The following is an 11,353-nucleotide window of genomic DNA, read 5'->3' on the forward strand; positions in this document are numbered from 1 at the left end:
GGCTAGTGAGCCAACCCGTTTACCCACCAACCCGTGATGGGCCGGGCCGGATCGAGCCGGGTTACCCGTTTTGACAGCTAGTAAAATCTAAGGTTTTCATGGACAAATTAAATACGCAAGTAAGAAATGTTGTTTATTCTATACATTGATTCCATATAATTGAATTCAGATCTAAACTTAAACCAATATATTATACTTTTATCATATACACTTTAATTAATCATATGTTAAGCAGTGCTGGTTACAAGTTACAACAAACGCTAGTTCACTTCTTCTCTTCTGTCCTTCTAAATAAATTCAAAAAGAAAAAAGACACAAAATGTTAATTATATTTTTGATGAGAAGTAATTTGAAAATTATAAATTTATAGGGGTGCTGGAAGAAAAATATGGGTCGGAGGAAGAGGCCGCCTAAACTTTTAGGTTAGAAAACAATTCCAGCCCATTAATGAAAACCCTAGAGCTGTCACCCATCACCCCTCGCGAAGAGACGCGTAGAGAGGTCAGGGTCGACGCCTCCACCGCCGGGTACGTTGATGTCGCGAGAGTTTCCGGTAATAGAGGCGCTGCCGAGGGAGGTTCCGCCTTCGTGAGGTTTTTCCGCTTGTTCTCCCTCACCACTCGGTTTTTTTATAGCTACAGTGATCACAAACAATGGCGGGGAAACTGGGAAAGGCAGCTTATGATGCAAAGATGTTGAAGCTTCTGAGAGAGTACAGTCAGGTGCTGGTGGTTTCATCTGACAATGTGGGTTCAAATCAGCTTCAGGGCATACGGAGGGGACTCCATGCTGATTCAGTTGTGGTGATGGGAAAGAACTCCCTGATGAAACGCTCTATCATCTTGGATGCTCAGAAGACTGGCAACAAGGCCTTCCTTAACCTTGTCCCCCTTCTTGTGGTAACTTTGCTTCCTTGTTTTGGTGTGTCTTGTATCAGAAAATCATTTTTATAATAGTAGTAAAAGTGAAGCAATTTCGTTAAATTATGAATACAGTGTTAATGTTTTAGTTTGTTTGCTTAATCAGGGAAATGTGGCATTAATTTTCACCAAAGGTGACATAAGGGAGGTCAGCGAACAGATTGCCAAGTACAAGGTAAAGTAACATGTTTTGTTTATCAAGGAAGTTGTTTGAAGGTTTCTTGATCAAAAGCCTTATATTTTGACTATCTATTTCTGCAGGTTGTTCAACCTATTCTAATGTGTCCCAAGTATATGTCACATGACACATACCAGAATTGTTCCTATATGCAATCCGGACAGTTACCTTTGGGCCTTACATGTTGTAATCAGCAGCAGTCTTCGCAGGTTTCTGAGCCTTTTCTTGTATGCTCAAAATTCCAGCCACACCAACATTGTTTCATGATGAGATCAAGGCAGTTCTTGATGACAAGTATATGGTCTCCTCTACTCCTTTTGGCTGGCAACTTGTGACATGGATCACATGGTTTGTATTACTCCTTCCTTTGACTTTCAAACTCTATTTAGTTCTCCCGTTTCAGGGGATTATGGAAAATGAAATGATTTTGACCCGGCTTTCAATTTTATCACTAGATTTTTAGTTCACCCAGAAATTTCATCTTCTTTTTGAATAAGAATATGACAACATATTTGTTATCTAATTTGTCTAGTAAGTACAGCATCTTGTGACAGTCTATAAGCCTCACTATTTGCACAATTTCAGAATCTTTTATTTGATTTTTATTATGTTGATTTCTCATCATGATCTCATCCTTTCAATTCAGAGATGGTATCAAATATAATATATATATATATATATATATATATATATATATATATATATTATTTTTAAAGTAAACCTTGTGATATGTCTCATTTATATACTTTATTATTTGAGCTATGACCCAGATGAATTTGATCTATATTTGATGTCTCTATTTTAGGAATGTGTTTATATTTTAAGAAGTTTTAAATATTAAAATAAATATCATATCATAATCTTAGATTGATGTATTATTATTCTTAAGAGTGGGTCGTGATGATACTAATTAACTTGATCTCGTATGATCTCTGGCTATGTATTGTAGCTTTAGAAGTATATCAAGATGATCTGAATCCTATGCACAACACAAGTTCTATTAGTGTCCTAACTAATAAGGCGTTTCACCAATATACGATAATGTATCGAAATCTAGTCTGTGAAAATATATATGCTATTAAGATAATATTTTAAAATTTAATGATTAAATTGATGAAAATTACATCTTATGAAATTTATGGAATGAATAATATATAGATAAATATTCTCTCTTACATTAATATATAATATAGCAAAGGATTTAATATATTGCCTTGTCCAATATTCCGTTTTAAAATTGCATAAGGGTTATAAATTGAGTTTAATTATTAAATAAACTTGTATATTGTTTTACAGAATATATTATAAAATTGTTACATCATAATATGGTTATTTTTTTAAGGAGTAACGAGTTGTGATAAGAAAATTACATTAAATTTATAAGGTTTTTAGAATACATATTCCTTTCAAAATCAAAAGGATTAATTTAATACAGTAAAGGACAGTGAAGGATTTCTCTATTTAAGAACTACGATGACTCATCGCACCTTTCTTTTTCACTACAGTATATATATACTGTATTTTTATACAATAGTATTAATTTTATTTTTTTTATTAATATAAATTATAAGTGGTAATAACTTAACAAAGACGATGATGTATTGTGATCCTCAAATATGAAACATTCGCCGACATTATTATTACATTTTTTTTTAAATAATGTTTACTGGTAATACACTGTCCAAAGTCTGTACAGAATAATTCACATTAATAGTGGAATAATGTCAAACAGAAAAAAAAAAGTTAAATATGTTATTCTACCCTAATTTTTAATAAAAATTATACTTTTTTAATTTTAACCTAATTTAGTTTCTCAATCTATGAACTACATTTAATCCTTTTTGTAACATCCTAATTACAGTATTTAAATCATAAAAAAATATCACATAGTCAATAAGATAAGACTTAATTACCTTTTTAGTCCCTAATTAGGTTCCTAAGTTATTGATTTTGCTTTCAACAGGTTTTTTCCGTTAAGTGGTTAGGAACGGCGTTAACTTCACGCTTATGTGGCGGTATTTTTTGTCTCTCTTTTCTGCTATTCCTGACACTTCTTTCATCCTCTTTTTTTTTCTCTCACCTCTTTTATTCTCTAAACAAATCTCTCATTTTCTACGTCAAACTCTCAGGTTGCTCGTTTTTGCTTCTCTCTCAATTACTCATGTCAGCACAAAAGTAACATAGTGCATTTCCAAATGATGTAAAGCAATGGCGAGACATGGTTCATGTTGCTGTTGGGATGGGAACAGTTGGTGGGTGTCAGAGTGGTGAAAAAGAAGAACTTTTTGGGGAGGGTTTCGAGGGAAAGCAAGAATGGCGGAAGGGAGGGAGAGAAAGAATGCCTGCAAAGTTATAACCCTTTATGTCTCCTTTTCTCTCTCTATAACATCATTTATGTAATTCTCTCTCTAAAAAACCAAACACTAATATTTCTGACATAGCGCTCTACCTATCTGCTAAAACTTTCCTTGTCTTTCCCTCTCAGTTTTGTCACTTTTTCCCCAAAACTTTCCTCCAAAGCTTTTGATTCTCTCTCTCTCTCCACCGATCATGCTTCAAAGCTTGGTCCCGCGATCCCCCCACACTTCCAACCTTAACGACATGAAAACTAAGCTACCAGTTAACACCGTTGATTCTCTCGCCGATCAACCTTCTTTCAAGCGGACCAACTTCTCTGTCGATACTGCCATCGAGGAGGACCAGGCCTTCGATCCCCACCCTCACGCCGGCGATATCATGCAAGGTCTCCAATGGCCAGGATTGTTCCATATCCTTGCCTCTTGCTCGAAGAAGATCCGCTCCATGAGAATCATTGGATTTGAATCCTCCTCGGAGCTCCTCGACTTTACTGGCCGGAGACTCGCAGATTTCGCGAGCTCGTTTGGGCTGCCGTTTGAGTTTCACCCAGTGGAGGGGAAAATCGGAAGCGTGATCGAACTGAGTCAACTCGACGTTCGAGCCAGTGAGGCGATCGTGGTGCACTGGATGCATCATTGCTTGTATGACATAACCGGGAGCGATTTAGCTGACTTAGCTTAGACCTAAACTGATCATGAGAAGCTTCATCCATTCTCATAGCCATGTGCTGTTATGAAGATTCCTGCGTGAAGTTTAATATTTTTTGTTTTTTGTCTGTGTCTCTTTGGATTTTATTTTATAAGATTTATTTTCATGCAGTGTGAAAATGAACAGGAAGAATCTGATGGGATAAACATTATTCTTATATGATGATTCTAAAGATAATACTGAAAAAAGTTAAGAGGTAGTTAAAAAGGTGAAAGAGAGAAATAGAAGAGAGGAAAAGAAGTGTCAGGAATTGCAGAGGAGAGAGAAGAAAAATACGGGTAAAGTTAACGTCGTTACAAGCCACTTAACGGAAGGGACCTATTGAAAGCAAAATCAATAACCTGGGTACCTAATTAGATCACTTTTAAAAGCGGATATCAAACGAAAATTCAGCCCCCAACTTGGAGACTAAAAAGATAATTAAGCCATAAGATAAATAGCTGAAAAATAAATATAAAGTCACTTATACAATCATTCAAAGTAACCATACATTAATTTTATATATAAGAATTACAAGTAACAAAACTATGTACAAGAATGGTGTATCAAAAATCACCAATGAAAGGATAAATGCTATCAAAAATCACCAATGAAAGGATAAATGCTAAAGAAACCAAAATACTAAATCTACTACACGTAAGAACCCTCGTCGTCTAATGCCTGCTCAACTGTCACATCATCAAGCGCTGTTCACACCCACCAGATGATCATCGCCTAAGAGGATAACACATAGAACAAACAACCAAGAAACATACAAGAAGGGTAAGCTAATTGTAAAACAATTATATATAGTAAGGTGAATTTAACATACAATTTCAAGCACACAATTACTAGAACATCATTCCCATTCACACTAGTGACACAGGCTTGGCCAAACCCTTTTTCAATATAGTATTAAATGTCGAGCCATGGAAGGTTAGAAGGTTATGCACTTGTGTGGTAACGGTTGACCCACTCAAAGTTGTCACATAAGGTTAGTCCTTTAAGCGCCCTTTACCACCATGAAGAAAGGCCTCAGGCTAAGACCTCCTACTTCTCTCACGACATGACTCATCACTCTCTAATTGAACATGGATGATCGTTAGAATGTCAGGATAACCTTCATATCGACTTCTTACAATTTATACTAATCCTAAATAAAATCACCAACAAGAGATTCCTCCATAGAATTTTCATTCACAGTATTTCATTCACACTTTGATAACCTCATTACACATTGCATCCAAACATAGGAAACCATGAAACATCCACAAAAGAATCATAAATAGCCTAGACAAGTATAACAAAACACTTAAAACAACTAAAAACAAAACTTGTGGGGTTGGCGCTCAACGCCCTGCAACCAAAGAGTTGGCGTCCAAGCTGGCGCTCAGCACCATGACAGATCCAATCCCTCTTTTTCTTTGACCTTAGACACTTCACCCTCAACTTCTAATACTCCATAAGACCCTATAAAGACTAAGACACTCCTGGAAACACCGTTGTAACTCAAATTTGCCACTCCAAACCAAAGTAAGTTCTTTAATTGACTCAACAATAGACTATAAAACAACTCCTACACCACAAAATTGCTCCTTTAAAGATTCAATACTCAAAACCCCCTTTAATAGACTCAAAACCACTCCAACGAGTTCTCACAAACTCTTTTCTACATTATAAACCAAATTTTTCTGGTTTAGCAACTCTCACAAGTCCTAATGGACTTCAAAACAGTCCTTATACTCTTATTTTTCCTAACCAACCACTTACTAAAAAACTCACCTACCAAAACCTCTAATTTCCCTCTAAAACAAGTAAAATTTGAACTCATATTATCTTCCTCCCTTAACCTTCTTAATTTGATCATCTAATGATACTAACCAGTAATAAAATACTCTAAAACAATTACCAAACTGCAGATTTCACATTATACTCATTATTCCAAAAATTGACATACCAACACTCATCAATTTAAACCACGATTAGTACTTCACTTTCGTATTTTCACAATCATCATTATTCATACAGTTTTGCCTCAACAACATACTCATTTCATCATACAATAAATTTACACCACCATCATACAATCATAATTCTCCAAAACACATCCTAAATCATAAGCACTCATCATTTTTTCCAATTCAACTTCACTAATTATCATATGATAACATACACACCAAATAACAAATTTCAAACATCTTACTACATATATGAAAAGCAAATTACCTTCCTTTACCTTAAGGAAACTATGACAGCTCTACAAACACTCGCCTACAACTTCCACTACAAATAATTTTAGGAAAAAGCCTACAACTCACAAAATGAGATCTTAGGACACAAAATTAACCAAGAACTAAAAAGAAACTCAATTGATACATTCGAGATAGATTTACACGCATAATCCTAGACCGAAGATAGACAGAGAAAAATGGTAGAAACTTACTTGCTCTAAACAGAATATCAATCGGATGAAAGTGGGGAATACTTCACTGTGATTCTTTAATAACCTCCTGATCGTCAAACAAAAAATCAAGAAGTAAGAAAACTTTAGAGAAAAGGTAGAGAGAGTTTAGAGAACGAGTTGTAGAGAGATGAACTGTGTTTTAAATAATGAGACAAGTGTATGAAATTTTATTTATATTATCAACTTATTTTAAAATAAAATAATCGGTTTTATTATTTTAATACACTTATCTACTTTAATATTCTATTTTCTAGATTCTTACACTTTTAATCACATCTTATCAAATTTATTTGATGTTTTAAATGTGTTTTTCAATTAACAACTCAAATATTATTACGAAATATATTTAAAATATCAAATAAACTTAACAAAATTTGAAAGATAATTTTAAAAAAAAATTAAGAAATCTAAAACCTATTTAACCTAATAATAATAATAATGTTAAAAGTTTGGCATAAGCTGAAATATTGTACAGAAGAGCATTAATTAAGGTACATATATTATGTCAAACATTAAGATCTCAAGTGGATATTGATTAACTTGATTATAGATGACTTTTGCAAAAGAAAAGGCATTAAACTAAATTATAAATCCAAGTGGGTTGAGGCTTATCAAGACCCACACTTTTGAACTTTAGGATCAAATTAAATTGTCCAAAACGCAACACCAAAGTTGACAAATTTAATCCAAACATTACATCTCAATAGCACTACCAAAGTTGTTTTACTTCTTTATACATCACAATTCACACATAATTAATTATTCGTTTTATTAGGTATATTTTCTTACAACTTTTTTTTTACAGTACTTGCAGAGTTTAATTAATTTTTTATAATATTTTAATGTCGACTCGATATGAATTTAAATTCCATAATTGGAAATTACTTGTTTTATCAAGGGTGACTCAGACCTGAAACAACTTTACGATGTGATGTTTTATTTAAATTTTATTTTTCAAATAGTTTTTTACGTAAAATTATTTACTAAATTACATTAATTAATTTCATTTGATTTTTACATTGTTGTTTAATGTTAATTTATGTTTATCACTTATTTTATTTTAGATTTTATTTTTATTATTTATCAAAAGACTTAATCCAAATCTAGTTACTAATTTTGCAATTTAAATAAAGTAAAAATTTTAATTAAATAAAAGTAAATCTATTTTTATCATTAAAATTAATTATTATTTAACAATTTTCTTGTAGTGTGAGTTGTATTAACAAACACTGACATAAATTACAATGAAATTTTAGTTTTAATTCAGATTCAATGATTTTTTATTGAGGCAAGTTTCCTTTTTAATTTTTTCAAACTAATACTCTTTACCTTAATATTTTTTAAAGTAAAACTGTTTTAGTTTTCTTTAAGATGATATATTTAAAAATATGTTTACTTTATGTGAACAAACCTTAAACTAATGACCACAGGAGAAATAGAAAATTAGTTAACTATATATTATATTATATTATATATATATATATATATATATATATATATATATATATGTGTGTGTGTGTCACGCGCGCGAAAACATACAATTATCATAAATCATACACAAATAATTTTATTTAAAATTTTCGACTAATTTCTCTCTTATAGATAATTTTGGTTTTTGTCATTCTCTATAGAAAAATTTTTCTTTGCATGCAATTCTCCTTTAATATTGTATATAGTCTCCTTTCTTTCTTAATGAAATTTCTTGTGATAAATATTCTAAAGTCGAGTCTTGATTTTTTTTTATCGGATTTTTAGTTGTGTAAATAAAGCGATTCTAAAGGTGAAACTGTTTAAGAGATGCTAGGCAAATTCTATAAGGTAGGGAGAATTAATTTTGAGGATATAAAGAGTTAAATTAATAAAGAATGTGAAGTTTATAGAGTTCTCTATTGTTGAGAAATTTATGAATTTGTTTGGTATTGTTGTGTTCTCTATATTATTATTAAAATACGTAATTTTCAACATGTTGGATTTTTAAGTTATTTGAGAACATGACTGAACTCTTAATTTTTGTGGTTTGTAAGAGTGTATACGAGAGAATATATTTGGATGATGTAATAATGAATAGGCATAGTGTTTGCAAAGTAGAATCTTAATGCACATATAAAATGTTGTAAATTGTAGATAAGTGAGAAACATCTAAATTGATGTGAAAATCTCTTAAATTTCATTAAACCAAGGTATTTATTACTGTTGGACGTCGAATAACCATTGACATGTCATTATGAAAATCGGTATATAGGGTGTTCCAAGGGCCTCACTCTTGAGCAGTGCTTAAATATTGTCGAGTGCTACTCTTTTAGTGGTTTTTATGAGATTTTCAGTGAGTGACATTAAGTATAATCGAACATATTATAGTGTGAGTCAAAGTGTATTGCAAATGATTTATTATGTGAGACTAAACAAACTAACTTTTTTTGTTTACTTCGAAAAACTATTATGGTAAACTTTGATAAGATAGGATATCTTTCAATTTGAGTTTATTCTTGTAAAAAGTAGTTTACTATTGCAATTTTTTTTTTCTTGTTTATTTTTTTTTATCTCTTTTCTTTTGCAATGGTCATATGTTTAATATGGGAATAGAGACAAGAGTCGATGGTGATATTAACACTAGAGTTAGAAAGACTAATATAGTTGTAGTTTAGATTACCAAGTTTATTTTTATTTTTATTTTTTGAAAATTTTATATTAAGCTTCTAGTTTAGATTTTGAAGCATTTAAGAGTTTATTTAGAATATATTTTGAGATATAATATTAAATAGTTTAAGAACTATAGTCATATTCAACTTATCAATATCTTATTAAACTTTATAATATTAAAGTAAGTAGTTTATAAAAATGGGATGTTACAATTCGTGACTGTTCACTATTCTGTACTTATCCTCCAAGTCCCTTTTGTCCTCTATCGAATGGTGAGATGTGTGTAAAAGATCCTCCAAAATAGTACTTGATGAGAGATTTTGGTCAAATATGAATTAATGCAAAAAGTTAGGTCAAACTATGATTAAAATAGTATTCATAGGCATAATTGACCATGAGTCTCTATTCGAATGGGCCACAATTATGAACCTATTGACCTAGAGACCCAATGACCAACTTAAGTGTGAGAAAGTGCACTTGTTTTTTGCTAAGTCTTCTAACGTGATAATTAGGGATGACAACGGGTCGGATCGGACACGGATAGTGCCTATCCGCAACTCGACCCACCGGATAAAAATGTACCCGCCACTCGACCCGTTACCCGCCGGATACCCGCTTAAAAAATACCAGCGGGTCTTTTAAAAATCCGTGGGTACCCGCGGATATCCGCAAAAAATAAAAAAAAAATATTTTATATTTTTTAAAATAAAATTTAAATAAAATTACAAAAAATTATATATATGATATAATATAAATTAAATTAAATATAAATTAAAATTTAATTTTAATTAACTTTAATATAATAAAATATAATTTTATTTTATTTTTGATTAAATTTAATTAAAAAATATATAAATTTTTTATTTATTTTTTGCGAGTAACGGGTACTCGCGGGTCGGGTAGTATACTACCCGTACCTGACCCGTTTAGAAGCGGCTATTAAAATACCCGCTACTCGTTACCCGTGGGTAGTAAATATCTGTGGATAGTAACTACCCGCCGCAGATTTTACCCGCAGATATCCATGCCTGTAAATTTTTTTGCCATCCCTAATAACAATGTCTTCAACAACTACAATTGATAGGCGATATCTTGACTTAATAAGAAACATTATTATCAAATAATATATTTAAAATTTGGTCTAAAAAATATAATACTCGATACTCGATATTCAACTAGGTGAATTATTTATAATAAAAATCTAATAATCGCCTAATTAATTTCAAGTATCTAGGTATGGGATAAACGATAAACCATATGTTATTGTCATAAATAACTCAATTAAAGATTATAGTTAATAAAACCTAAGGATCTTCCAAATACAATAATACAAGTTTTTTAGAAATATATTTAATGTTATAAAAAATTTGAAATTAAAACATAACTGTCATTTACAAATATTGGAATAGGTAAATCTTTTTAGCTATTGTTTAAATTATATATTTGGAATTTTGCAATAGTTACTTTACAAGATTATTTAGAACAGGTGTCCTATGCCTTGTCCAGTGGTTTGCCTACAACAACACCATTATTAGTTTGATCTTTGAGACAAGACGCTAGTATAGATAATGGATTACTTATTTTTTTAAATTATTAAAACAAATCTTTGTAAAAAATGTAAATATTTAATTCAAGTAAAAATTATTTACTTTCCTTATATTTTATATGGTTAAACTAAATGCGTTTTCCATCTATCTTTCATCGTTTTCTCCTTATTTTTTTTATTAGAGAAAAAAAAAACAAAATTATTTAATGTTGATAAAAAATTTCTCTAACTTAGTAGTGCGTCTAGAAATCAAATTGTTTAACCAAAATATTTTGACAAGCATTCAATTTCATTAATTTAAATTTGAATAAAATTCACTAACATTATGTGCAAGTATTAAATATTTCGTAAATAAATTTTAGTTTGGACGTGTTACATACTTTTTCCCGAATAAGTAACACATTGAAGAAAAGATGAATCTGGGAGATTTCAATCACGCTATCCACATGTCTTAGGCGGCATCATGGGTAACATCTAAAGTGTTGTTTCTTTTTAAAGTTTTATCAAACGAATAATATTTTATTAAATTAGTTTCACGTTACGTGCATGGGATGACACGA

At 31.1% G+C, this 11,353-nt stretch overlaps 2 protein-coding genes across 2 annotated transcripts; both read left to right on the forward strand.

Annotated features, from left to right (window-relative positions):
- The first annotated feature begins 403 nt into the window (after window positions 1-403).
- On the forward strand, window positions 404-1,730 carry LOC106767228 (60S acidic ribosomal protein P0-like). Its single transcript, XM_014652076.2, has 3 exons — window positions 404-899; window positions 1,027-1,095; window positions 1,182-1,730. The coding sequence occupies exons 1-3, from the start codon at window positions 654-656 to the stop codon at window positions 1,431-1,433; spliced, it is 567 nt and encodes a 188-aa protein (XP_014507562.1). The 5' UTR covers window positions 404-653; the 3' UTR covers window positions 1,434-1,730.
- Window positions 1,731-3,061: 1,331 nt separating this feature from the next.
- Window positions 3,062-4,617, forward strand: LOC111241298 (scarecrow-like protein 23). Its single transcript, XM_022778789.1, has 2 exons — window positions 3,062-3,113; window positions 3,228-4,617. The coding sequence occupies exon 2, from the start codon at window positions 3,649-3,651 to the stop codon at window positions 4,135-4,137; it is 489 nt and encodes a 162-aa protein (XP_022634510.1). The 5' UTR covers window positions 3,062-3,113; window positions 3,228-3,648; the 3' UTR covers window positions 4,138-4,617.
- Window positions 4,618-11,353: the final 6,736 nt, after the last annotated feature.

This window comes from Vigna radiata, chromosome 1 (assembly GCF_000741045.1).
Source record: "Vigna radiata var. radiata cultivar VC1973A chromosome 1, Vradiata_ver6, whole genome shotgun sequence".
Classification (NCBI taxonomy): Eukaryota; Viridiplantae; Streptophyta; class Magnoliopsida; order Fabales; family Fabaceae; genus Vigna; species Vigna radiata.